Source organism: Apis mellifera, linkage group LG5, assembly GCF_003254395.2.
Source record: "Apis mellifera strain DH4 linkage group LG5, Amel_HAv3.1, whole genome shotgun sequence".
In the NCBI taxonomy this organism is placed as follows: Eukaryota; Metazoa; Arthropoda; class Insecta; order Hymenoptera; family Apidae; genus Apis; species Apis mellifera.
In genome coordinates, this window is record NC_037642.1 from 12,828,633 (window position 1) to 12,842,318 (window position 13,686).

The window sequence follows — 13,686 nt, forward strand, 5'->3', positions numbered from 1 at the left end:
GATTTTTATATCCGATTCCTAAATATATTCGAAACGGGAGATGGAGATTTTAATTTATAAAATCTTAAAATCCGGTTTCTTCGGTTTCTTTGATCGGTCAGACATGCGAATATACGGGGAAATATTAATCTCTGGTTTAAACGAAAAATATCCACTCGACGAGAGGGAAAACGTTAAATTCTCGCTTTTTCTATTTCCTTTAATTTTTTTCAATTAAGAAAAACTAGAAATAAAAAAAATTTATTTTCCTCTCTTTACGTATACAGGAATTAATTCTTACATTTTATTTTTTAATCCAACGATATTCTGAATATTTTTGCACATATTTTTTTCCGCGTACTATTTGGATGAATTCGTTCTCCTTTTTTTTTTTTTTTTTTGTTTCCGCAAAAATGTTTTTTCCGTATGAATAATAAAGTTCGGGTAACCGAGGAGAGGAATGTATTTATCGAACAAACGTAAAACGCGGGCAAAGTTTTGGAACAAATTTTATCCGTGCAGACTTAAGTTGTTTGGAAAAAAACAGTTTTTCTCTCGGACTTTCTGTCATCCTATCTTCAATTTCTACTAATTTCTTGAGAAAAAAATTAACAATTCGAATTAACTATTCGAGAGTATACATTATATATAGAAATTACGTTTAACGGGGGAAGAACGGAATAAATTAAAAATTAATCGAACAGCTTGATCCAAAATTTAGCTTTTCCAAGTCCGAAAGTCTGAACGTTAAATTCGTGGATAGTCGGTGAACAAGTTAGTTTACACACATTGACAACAAGCTCGGCTCGTAATTTTAAGCCATGCATTTTAAAACAAGTCCTTTCCTTTCACGGATAATATTTTTCGATCCATGGAAATTTTTAAATTCTCTGAAAACTGAAAAATCTTTCGAATATTTATTTTTTTTTTGGTGAAATTTCTTCAGTTTCGAAAAATAAATTACATATATCCAGGAGATTATCGTTTTTCCATTTTCTATCGATTAATCGTAACGCGAAAATTTTTAACGATTTTCTTCCATTTTTTTTGCAATCTGTAAAATTGACAACAACGCTCGATAAAATAATCCACCACATTTATTTTCGAAAGTCAGCATCAACGACCACGAACGAACTTTGTCGCCCTCTCGACGTAGGGTTCTCGCAATAATTACCACCGGTTCTCGAGGAAATTATGCTCGAAAGCGAAATGGCCGGCGCTAATATCGTAACACGGTGGTGCATAATTAATGAAATTAATATTGGCTTGGTGGAAGGTTAGTCAGCTGGCTACTAGTATTGTGGTTCACCGCGGGTCAACGGACAGTCGCTCTTATGGGCAGGTTTATCGATTAATTTCGTAAAATTTTTCTCTCTCGATTCCATTTCACTTTTATTCTATTAATATCGATGTAAAACTTCACAGGCTTGTATCCGCTCGAAATCGAAGTATATCAAAAAATGTGTGTAGCTTAATTTACGTAGTTCTCTATTTTAGAAGAATTTTCCTCTGCTTGCGTATAAATTCAGAAAAATTTTGCTAATTGCAGAGTATTTTTTTAAAAGAGGAGAAAAATGTCAATATTTAATGATTTAAGCGAGAGTCGTATTATTATTTTCTTGAATTAATAAAATTATTTCGATAATTTATTGTTCGATTTAATAATAATGAAAATGTTACTCAAATAATTACTTAAATTAATTTTACTTGAAATTTTTAACCAGTTATTCCTTTTTTAACTTTGGTTAATGTTTGAGCGATGTTTTCAGAATGATTTCTTTTTCACCTTGTCGAAGTTCGTGCAAACAAATAATAAGCATTAAGCAAGGCAAAAAATAACGATTCCAAGTAACGAACGGAACGAATTCACGATGCAGAAATCGAGCGTTCTCATAGGCTCGCTTCGAAGACTCTCTCGAACGTTAGTTTGCAAAACTACTGTTTACTGGTGGAAAGAAGCACGGCAGGACGGCACAGGGGCAAGAGGGGTCCTTCGCTAGGACCGCCTATCCCCACTTCAAACGCTTTGTTGACATTCTTGGCACCACACGGCTATATAACGGTAGACGAGCTATAGTTTGAATGTTCAACGTCACAAAATTATTTTCGTTTTCGTACATGAAGTTAAAATAATCATTCAAAATTGAAATATTTTTGAAATTATTTATAATATATCTTATTCGTATATTCGAATATGAAATTACATTTATAAATTAAACTATATTAATGCGAAATAAAAAAATTTTTACATTATATCAATACCTTTGGATTCTATGACTAATGTATCGAGATTTAAATACAGATAATTTTGAATTTGAATGAAAATAGATGTTTTCCTTTTTCCTTTCAAATTCGCATTCTTTCCACCAGTGAATAATAATTTACAATAAGTAAATTACTTTTAGGTAGACTCGGGATACGGAAAACGATGTTCAGGATTTTAAAACATAATGACCTGGCCATACTTGCAACTAAACTGTAGGAAAACAACGTCCGTGGAGGTTAATTCTTTATCTCGTCCAATAGCAGCTCCTACAATTACAACGCTTGCTCTTCCATATAACGCTTGTAAACGTGCCAAGGGGAGTAATAAATAAACGAATCAGAATTTGGTATTTGAAAATCTTAACGATGAAAAGGAAAAAGGAAACGTTTTACGAGAGAAACAATCGTATTTATCTTCTTCATCGATCTTTTCTAGATTTGCTTAGAGACTAACTGCAATAACTTTCAAACCTTGGCATGTTGATTCCATTGGAGAGTTACGAAGCTGTCACACGCTTATTGCACGGATACACACCATTCGAAACGAGTATTACCAGACACGTATCTTACAATTTATCAGCTTAACTAGCTGTTCCTAGTTTATGTCCTGCACACTTGTACAGATCACCTATATTCGAACATAAAGCCAATTAATCAAAACAACGCGCTGCTTAATCAACGGTAACATCTTATGTTTATCCAAGCGTTTCCTGCGGATTCGTGTAAACCAAGAGGAGTAATAATTTCAAGATATCACGAAAACACTGACTATGATATCCTCTTCTCCTTTCGACATAATTTTACGAATAAAATTATGAGAGATTAAGAACGATTTTTTTTCTTTTTTTTCCAGAAAAATTTCCGTTTATTTTGCAAGCAACAATTGTCAGAATTCTTTTCGGAAAAAAAAAAAAATTACTTTTCCACAAACTATATCGATTTTTACATTAAATCATCCATTTTACTATCATTTACGTATTTCTCGACATTCGAAAGGAATTTTTGGCATCGATTATTCATTCGCGCATCAGAATTCGAACAGGAGTGGAACACGTTTACCACGATGCTTCGTTAAATCTAGAGAGAAGCGCGAAAGAGTTTTGTTTAGCATATACGAGGCTAGATTTCCGCGGCGCGTTTTTCCTTTCTATCACGGCCCTTCATTCGAGCAAACGTATTCACCCATTTTCTCGGAGCGCGGAACGGCAAAACTCGCTCTCTCTCCCCCCTCGTCTCCCCTCTTCTTCGAGTTATAACTCGAAAACGAGCTCCCAGTTGCGTTCCATAATCGTAACTGCAAACTATGTCTCCACTGAAAATTGCGATTACCTACTACTAAAATTTGAAATAACCGGGAATTGGGGACAAACTTTGGCAAATTGTGGTTTAAAAACTGGCTCGTCGCTGGACGAATGAAAATTTTATCGCGCCGGTAAATAGTTATGAGTCGTTCTCTCTCTCTCTCTCTCTCTCTCTCTCTCTCTCTCTCTCTCTCTCTCTCTCTCTCTCTCTCTCTCAAACTTACTGTCTCTCTCACGCGCCCGATCAAGTTCTTATTTTAAGATTAATTTCTATGTTTACTATTTGTATTTATTACATTATATTATTAAAAAAAAAATAAAATTGACATTATGTTCACTTTTATGAAGAATTGTTGAAGAGATACTGCAACTTATTTTATATATTAAAAAGAAAATATACGGAAATGAAAAAACATTTCGATACGAAATTTATAAGAGAGATAGCATATTTTTTTGAATATCCGAGAAAAGGAGAAAATTTCTATTTTTTAAACAACGCGTTTCATTTTATTATATAATTTGTGCACAAGATTAATTACGACGTTCGTATAATAATATCACCAATTTTATAAATATTAATAAAAAAAAAAATTATTTACAAATATATGTAAAAATATTTATAATATATTTATAATTTTTTTTTTTTTAAATTTTACAAATATATTTATAATTTTTAAATATATAAATATATTTACAAATTTATAAATATATTTACATTTCGACCTTTCGTTCTTGCACTCGTCGTTTAAAACAAACAATTATAGAGCATCGATGTGGGAATGGGAGGAGGCCATTAAATCCGCGAATTGGATAAACGGTCAATTAAAGGGGATAAAGGGGGTTTATCGAAAGTGAAATCTGGAACGCGAGGTGGAATTACAGGCGTGGATTTAGGCGTGGCGGGGGAGGGGGGAGGGCGAAATGAAATTTTATATCCCATCAGCGTCGCCTTCCCCCCCCCCTCTCCCCGTCGACAAGACTTGGTCCAATTCCCCCAAGGAAATTGTAGAATTCACCCATTACGAGATCGCCACGGACCGTTTCGCCTTCTCTCTCTCACTCTTTCTTGAGATTCCTCGAGATTACAAGTTCACAATATTAATCCTTTCACGATTTAATCGAATGACTTGTCTTGAAAAAATTCTCGCGAATGGAATTATATGATAAATTAAAATATTTAAAATTGTACATCTTGAAATAGTATTTTTAAAATTGTAAAAATTGGAAAAAATCTAGATTTACAATCTGAAAATTGTTTTGAAAGTTGAATTTGTGGATTGATTTTGAAAAAAATAAATTTCGAATACAAATCGAATTAAAACAAATTGGAATAAATCGTTTTTTAAATTTTATATACTATTCCATATACTGTGGGGAAAAGTTATGGATATTTCGCCTCTTTCAAAATATCTCCCTTTTTTCCCCGGCTGAATAATTTTTTTCCAAAGAAAAATCCCTCGTTTCGTGTAAAATTTGCTTAATTCGGCTAGACTTCTTTTTAGCATATATATTAATATCCATATATTTAATCGCGAAACTAAATTCGGATGGAAATTTGATAATAATTTAAAAATATCGAGATCTAAAATTTAAAATCTTTAAAATTGAGAAGAATTTTCTTCCTCAACACTTCTTAGAATTAATATCAATACCACGACGTTATTCAGATTATCCAGACTCTTATTATTGTTGAAAATTCAATTTCATCTATAGGATCAATAATTTCATTAAATAGAATAATTTTTTTAATTTTTATTATTTTAGAAAGATTAATTTCTAAACGAATGATATTATTTAAATTTAACCAATCATCTCTTGAATCATTAAATTTTTATCCACCTTTAGATCATTCACACTTAGAAATTCCATTATTAATTAAAAATTTCCAAAAAATAGCGGCCTGACATTTTGTTCTAAACGCGTCGTAATTGTCCGCAATCAACTCGAGGACGATATTCCAGGGCTCTCGCCACCACGATTACTTTCACACGCCACAGAATTTGCGCCGGTCGACAGCAAATTCAGCGCCCTCTGTAATTTCGTTCCCCTTCCTACGCGTGGCGCGCGCACCGCAGGCCCGTTGGCTTTTCGCTAAAATTTCGAAATTCTAGTTTGGATCTCGTAGGATGGAAAATGGAAGTTCGAAGTAAACTGGTCAAGTAAGTAAGTTTCCTCGAGCAACTCTCCTGTCATCTTCCCCGCTCGGTATCGAGCTTCTGTTAAAATCCGACGTGGATCGAATGTGAAACGTCACGAGAATCTTGTTTGAGAGCGATGGACGATCCGGTTTCACGAACGTGGACGAGAGTGGCCACGTCGATTAACGAGCAATGGCACAAAAGCAAGAGTAGAAAATTATCGAGTTAAAAATATTTTAACTCTTGGAAATTAGAAAAAAAATTATAATTTGTAAGAAAGCGCGATTTATTATTTTATAATAAACGAATAATAAGTAAAATTTTAAGCAATCGAAATATTTTAACTTCTCGAAATTAAGGAAATTTTTATCATTTTGCAATTTCGTACGCGCCGATATCTTGATAAAAAAAAATCTTTTTCGTAAATAAATAAGAAACAGAGAAAAGGAAATCGGATCTTCTTTGGACGTCGTAAACGGAGCAAGACGGATTAAATCGAAAAGATCACGATACGTTCCCTAAAAATATCCTCGTCAAATATTGATCGAACGAGTCCCTGGTCGCTCGTTCTTGGCTCGAAATTATCGCTACCAGCTATATATAAACGATCCTCTCGAGGGGAGGGAAAGCGGTGGGTGCAATTACGATAAATGTTGTTTTCACGTTTCCAAACCGTGGTTGGTTGAAACGTTGCTTAAATGCGTTTTTACGAGGAGCGATGGTTCGTCGAGAAAAAACGTTGGGCCGATCCGTATTATCTCGTAACGATCATTGCGCTCTCGCGGATCCGTGCTCCCCTCGTCGTTCTATGAAACCACATCGACATTTTTTTGCGCTCTCGTCGTCCTCGTCGTTCGCATCGGGCAAAAGTACGTTTCTTCCACTTCCTTTTTTTCGCACCGTGGATATAGTTAATGCTCGCGATTCGTCAACGACCGCTCAAGTAAAAAAGCACTCGTCCCACCGGCGTGGATAATCCATCCTACGCCGTCACCCGTCCATTCTCGTCCCTTGCACGATTATGACGAGGGGGGAATCTCTTTCTCCCCCTAACGTAACGAGAAGCATTTTTAAGATTTATTCGCCTGGATATTATGTCACCGTGCGATCATCCTTTTTAACGAAAAATTGCGGCGAATTTTGCCTTTATAAAAATTTCCAATTTACTCACTTCGATTTAACCGTATTATGTATACGATATTGAAAGCGTAGTTTTTTAATTTCATAAGTATATTATATTTTAGACGTCTTATTTAACATTTAAAAAAAGAGAATCGAAACTTAATCTGTTCCAATATCCCAATGATAAAAATTCTTTCCACGTCCACTCTGGGACAAAAGTAAATGCGGGTTCGGTTCCATTTAAACGGAACTATTTCAAACCCCTTCTTCCATTAGTTTTCGAATACAACGCGCTCGAACGGGAGCGAAACTGCGGCGGCGAATGGATACGCGAACGCGGCAACGCTGCAACTACCGGATTAAGTTCTTCGCCACGGCTATCTTAATCGAGTATAAATTATTTTTACACCTTTCTCGATTGTTTCGAACCACCGTGTTCTCTCCTCCAGTTCCTTATACCATCTCTATATACTTGGGATTCTAATCGCGAGAAAGAGAGAATCACTCCGTTCGCAATTTCGTCGAGGAATGTTGGTATTGTATGGAGGAAAGTTCCACCAGCGTATTCGACTTCGACCGAGTTAGTGGATTCAAGATTTTTACGAGCACGGTTGAACCGCGCTAAACGCGGCGAGTCTCGAGAAATGGCGACTGTGCAACGCGCGAAAACGAAATTTCAACGACAATGATGTTGTAAATTTTTACAACCGTCACAAATTATTGCGACCATTTTTCTCTAAACTTTTATTCGATACACATTCTGTATGCAAATTTGTCCCGTTAATTATCGATAAATTATAGGTTATGAGTTTATCGAAAACATCGGCGGTTTCCTCGTATCAATATATTCTGTTAATTGAAGAAACATAACTTGAATATCAATGATAAATATAATTTGCGTTTCGATTTACGTACACGATACACACACTTGCGTAATCCATATTTCATACGTAAATAAAATCTTTATCGTTAAAATCCGATTAATAAAAAACTTTTTGGAAAATTTGCGTTATATCAACAAAGATTAATGGATATAATATAAATATAGAAAGATAGAAATTTGTTGTTGGGATATCTCAATTTTAAAGGAATGGAAATGAAAACGTATATCTTAATAGTTGTTTTTTCGTTTTTGTCGGGAAAAAATGTTTTCTCGATACGACTTTTGAAAATGTTTGACATATAAATCGACGTGTTTTTTCCGCGCGAAATTGCTTCGATGCGTTCTTTTTTTTTTTTCGCGATCGTTTTAAAAAGCTCCAGCGTCGTTTAATATTTACGACGTTCGCCAATCCGCTTTCGTCGAATCTCTGCCACAAAAATACCCGATCCTTTCAGAATCTTGATTAAGAAGTTCACATTATAATTACTCATATTAATCTTGCATTATAATCCCGTGAAAACTCTCATGATAAAATAACACAAGCTGTAACAACGTATTAATTTTCACAGAAATGTTAAACCTCGTATATATCGATAAATTTATAGCAAGATTTCTAGATGAAGAGATTGATTTCATTACATTCGATATTCGTTAGAGCAAAAATTATATATCAATTGTTTCGAGGAAACTGAATAGAAAATTGAGAAAAAAGTTTTCCTCGTTACTTCTTTCGATAGAACTGCTCGATGATCCGCGATATTCAAATGCATCGAATATTCGAAACTTATATTTTCAATACGATTTGTGAATATTTCGAAATTCGAAAATTGAATTCGCTGTAATTGACAATCATAAAAAGAATTAAGAATTTTTAAATATACGAAATCCATCTTTTTTAACAAATTCAAAATTCGTTTATTCTCTTTGAGGACCGTAAAAATCGATAAAAATTGATTTAACGTTTCTGATCGTAATTCAGAATTACGATCGATCGCGGCGATTCTTTTTTCGCCAATGGAAAAGAAACAAAGGGAGAGGAAACTGTAATTGGGTTTGTTGTTCTCGCTCACCTTGAAACTCCTTCCTAGCCGCGCTCACGGACGTTACGATGTTGGCTACGTGTCCGAGCACCGTGGCGAATAACAGCAGGCCGAACAGCAGCTGAGCTATTACAAACAAATACTCGCCTTTGCTTCTCGGTCTGGAAAAGATAAAATGAAACATGAGTTGTTGCTACGTTCTCTCCTCCTCTTGCAAATATTGACAAATATTCGCAGAGAGATAATTTTTTATAATTTCACCATTGAATATCGGAGAAAATGTATAACAAAATAATTGTTTCAATGTAATGTGCAACGGATTAAACAAAATACAGGCAAAGAATTAATACGGATAATTGATCGGTCGTATTTCAACAGTTGAAAAGCATTTAAATTTCAATTTTGGATATAACATCCGTTTTAATTTAAATCATTACGAATTATCGATAAATTTTTTTTTGTAAATTTAAAGTAATTACTTTGCATCAGAAATTCGCGAGATACAACGATTCATTAAATAGTACGAAAAGTAGAAAATTTTTTTTCATTTTATAATTTTCAATCTCATCCTTTTTATCACTATTTCGTTAAACGAGAAAAGATTGTCGAGGATATTTAATGCTTTGCATTTGAATCTAACTTGAATTATTTTCATTAAATAAATTCTTCCCCAATATTATTCACTTGATGTTCAGAAAAATATTTTTAAAGAAAATCGATATTATACAGATTTCAATTCGCTTCGACTACGATCGTTTCAATTTTCGTATCTCTTGTAAATAAGTTTCTATAAAAACTCTTCAGAATAAACGAGACAAAATTACCTGGGAAGATCACCGATGGTGGTGAGGGCCAGCGTGCACCAATAGTAGCTTTGCAAATATTGTTTCACCACGTCCGCTGTCTCGGAATCGCTGAATACCCAGTTCTTACTTCCGAACCCGTTGTTCTTATAAATAATGTGATAGAGGCACCCGTTCCAGTGAAAGATCACCAATAAATAATGTATCAAGGAGGTGGAGCGGAATAAATTCGGATAGTTGGTGTGTCGCTCGGTTCTGTCCATGAACGCCCAGAACCTGGTTCCGTAGGAAAAGAAGATTCTTATATTATTTCATTCTTGTTGTCCTTTTTTTTTTCAAATAATCGAATTAAAAAAATATCAAGTCGGTAGAAATTATGGATCTCTATTCTTTTTTTTATTTTTGATCACTTTATCGCGTGATATCGGAATTAAAAAAAAGTTCTTCTGCCTGCAAGTTTTTTTTTTTATTATAGAACGTAAACGAATATCGCGCGCGGTATATCATTGTCATGGTGGAACTTTTTTTTTATCGTTTAAAAAAAAAAAAAGAGAGTGGATACTCTCTCGTTTCGACATTTCGATAAAAGTGTCGTCGTCGAAACTGAAACTCGAAATACATCGTTCGTTGTTGCTTTACGATTTCGAGTGTCGTTTGGAAATTCGGATTATCAGGAAAAATAATTAAACGATTTATACAGTCGATTATTACAGTCTAGAATAATGAATTGTAAGGAAAATTATATGGAACGATACGAAGTACGAAGATTATTAATGATGAATCGAATAAACGAACGATAAATTCAGTCGTTAATGTCGTTTGCTCACTTACCGATATATCTTCACGAGCCTAAAACTTCGAAGTATACTGTTGAATCCTATAGATAAGTATAAAAAATCGAGGGGCAGCAGGCACAGGATGTCCATGTAAAACGTAGTGCTGTTCGTATAGTGATTTCGTAGCTTGGTCGCGTCCGTTTGCAAGACACCGTCCTCCAAGTATCCGGTTCGGATGTGAAACACTATGTCCAGTACGTATAAAAAATCGGAGAAGTAGTCCAAGCAGAACCACACCCACCGCGTTTCGCCTGGACAAAATAATATTTATATGAAAAAAAAAAAAAAAAATATACGTATACATTTAATCATTATTTTATCGAACGAAATTTTAATGAAAATTTAAACGAAACAAAATTTCACCCGTTAATATATTCAACGCGTCACCAAATATCAAAGAGGATAATATCCCCGCCGCCGATATATCGAATTTTCGATAGGAAAAAAAAAAAAAAAATTTTGGAAAAATGCAAAAAAAAAAAAAAATAAAAAATAAAAATTCAAACGCGTATGCGAGATAAAAATCGAAATCTCGAAGAATCTTTTATATTTCTCGAGAAAAAACGCCTACATATATGACGCGTCGTGTACGTCATTCGTGGTATAATATATATATATATATAGGAAATCCGCCATGATGTGTACGTCACGTCACCCGCCGCATTATAGGAAATCCACCATGACGCATATGTTCACGTCACTCGCCGTATTATAGGAAATCCTCGCGACGCGTATATGTTCACGTTCATTCGTTGTAGGATAGAAAATCCTTATAATTTACCAATCGTTAAGGACGGGCGAAATATCCCTAGCGAACGATTCATCTCCGTCCAATCATCGAGTCGAAAACCGAGAGACAAAGAATCAAACGGGAATCGCGGGAAAGAAAGACTAACCGTTTATTTCTTGAAAGGCGAACCTATAGATGATGACCCAGAAGTTGTAAAGGAAGGCGAGGGAAACGACCATCGACCAATAGTAACAGAGACGTCCCGCGGGATCGAAGATGAAGGACCAATTAGGGGCACCCGTACGAAAACCTTTCGTCCCCGCTTGACCCGGGTAACCTCTGCTACCGCGTTGCTGCTGTTGCTGTTGCACCGTGTACCTCCTAGGGAAGATAATTAGGGCAAAGACGATTATGCGAAAAGTTACTAGAACGCTGCGATAGTTCTTTTTTTTTTTTTTTAATATTGACGCATCGAAAGCGACAGGAATATCTATATGTATATTTTTTGGATTTTGAGAATTTTTAAATTTCGGAATTTTCGAAATTAAAAATCGGATTTCGATATAGATCTGTAATTATTTTTCGTTGTTTATCGAGAAAAAAAAAAATGTAAATTTTCATTCCACGTCGGAATTTCGATACTCGTCAAATATATCTATCTCTCGAAATAATTCAGCACACTACTATTACTTCGATTATTCCATTTCGAATGTTTGCTCCATCCGAAAAAGCATATTCGATATCCTTCTATCGTGCAAGCGTTAAATATTTACTATATTTTGTATATATAATTAGATACACGTTTATTGACAGGAGATTTTCCATATTATATATGGATACGATTTGTAACGAGGAGCAATAGCGATCTAATGATTCCGCGTTTATCGAAGGAAAATAACGATACTCACGTTTCGGTGCCGTTGCAGCTGCTATTGCTCAGATGATTGACAGACGCCGGTGTGTGCAAATGTGATTGATCTCGCGAAAGCGTTACAGTATACGGTAGCTTGAATCTGCCCCTCAGCTGGTCCCTTCTCTTCGGTTTCCGACTTAGGTCGAACTCGCTCGCCCCTCGATTCACGTACGCACCGTGAAGCGAGTCTCGGGACGAGCTGAAGTATCTCTGTGGCACCGAGTACACCTGTAAACCGTGTTTCTCTATTTGTCAACCGTTAATAAACCGACATCGAAATTGAGAACGCTTCAAAAACGCGGTTAAACGAAGAAGAGAAACAAGAATAACGATCGAAAGTGAACGTGTCACTCGAAGGAACGAAATATACTGTTCACTGGTGGAAAGAAGTTTCGCGGGACGACATAGGGGCAAGAGGGGTTCTTCGCTAGGACCGCCCATCCCCGCCCACTTTAAACAGTTTGTTGTCGATTATCTTGACATTGCACGCTACATAGCAGTGAAAGAGCTACAGTTTGAACATTCAAAAATTATCATCCTAAACAAATATTTTTGAAACTCTATAATATGTCTAGCTTATTTGTATATTCGAATATAAAATTTATAAATTAAAATTGTTATAAAATCGTAATTGGCCGCATATTGATGAGAAATAAATTTTTTATATTATATTGATACGTTAGAATACTTTGGATTCTAAGCCAATGCTTCCCATCGAGATTTAGATACAGATCGTTGTTCTGAATTAGTATATGTGACAAATACCACAATAAAAAGAAAAATGCGTTTCCTTCCATATTAATCAATCAGATTCGTTTCGCGAGATTTTTTTCCACCAATGAAGAGTAGATTTTTATTCTTCTGTCTCAAAAAAAAATTATTTCTTTTCCTTCTTATTATCCAGGCAATAAAATAAGAAAATATAAGGAAATATACATAGATAGAGAGAGAGAATATACGAAGAGATAATTTTGGATTGGACAATCCAGCCGGTCGAGCCCGATGAAAAGCCGCACGATTATCGGATTAATTACAGTTGACCGAAACGCGAATCGAGGTTAATCCCATCGTCACAATAACGTAATTAGTATCGAGCCTATCCATCGATGCATAACTGGCGAAACATCCTTAGCTAGTATGAACCTGGAAGCAAAGTATGATCAGGTATACGGTACCTGCTGTTGCTGATGATAGTAATGATGCGTGGGCGTGTGGCGGCTCATGCATTTACCGCTGACCAGCTCCAACAAACTCTGCCTCGAGGGGGCGCCTCTCGACACGTTATCCGCGCTCTTCGTGTCCTCCTCCCTCTCCCTCCTGATTCTCGTTTTCCCGTCCACCATTCTTCCCTGCCTGTCCTCTCGAATCTTCTCGCCGCCGCAGCTCAGAGCGGAAGCGGAACCACCGCTGTACCGATCTCTCCCTCCGCCACCGCCCCCTGCGATTATGCCTGCAATGGATTTTCCAGTTCTTTAAGCGGCCATTTTTAAAATTTTTTTTTCTTTTTTTTTTCTTTATCAACATTAAGAGAAGTGTTCGTCAAAGGAGAAGTTTCGTCACTTTTCTCCTCTACCTCTTTTGAGAGAGATTATCGACAGCCGTCGATTAGAACCGACGTTATCGATCGAGCATCGCACAACTGCGTTTCTGAGCGATCGATAATATTGAATTTCCTT

At 35.6% G+C, this 13,686-nt stretch overlaps 1 protein-coding gene across 1 annotated transcript in view; it reads right to left on the reverse strand.

The window, feature by feature from the left end:
- Positions 1-13,686, reverse strand: part of LOC408865 — a 125,639-nt gene that overhangs the window by 47,992 nt on the left and 63,961 nt on the right. Inside the window, exons 4-9 of the mRNA XM_026440916.1 lie at positions 13,186-13,460; positions 12,006-12,238; positions 11,264-11,478; positions 10,363-10,618; positions 9,553-9,807; positions 8,759-8,889 (exon numbers count right to left, since the gene is read on the reverse strand). Coding sequence (XP_026296701.1) covers positions 8,759-8,889; positions 9,553-9,807; positions 10,363-10,618; positions 11,264-11,478; positions 12,006-12,238; positions 13,186-13,460 — 1,365 coding nt within the window. The remainder of the gene's footprint in view (positions 1-8,758; positions 8,890-9,552; positions 9,808-10,362; positions 10,619-11,263; positions 11,479-12,005; positions 12,239-13,185; positions 13,461-13,686) is intronic.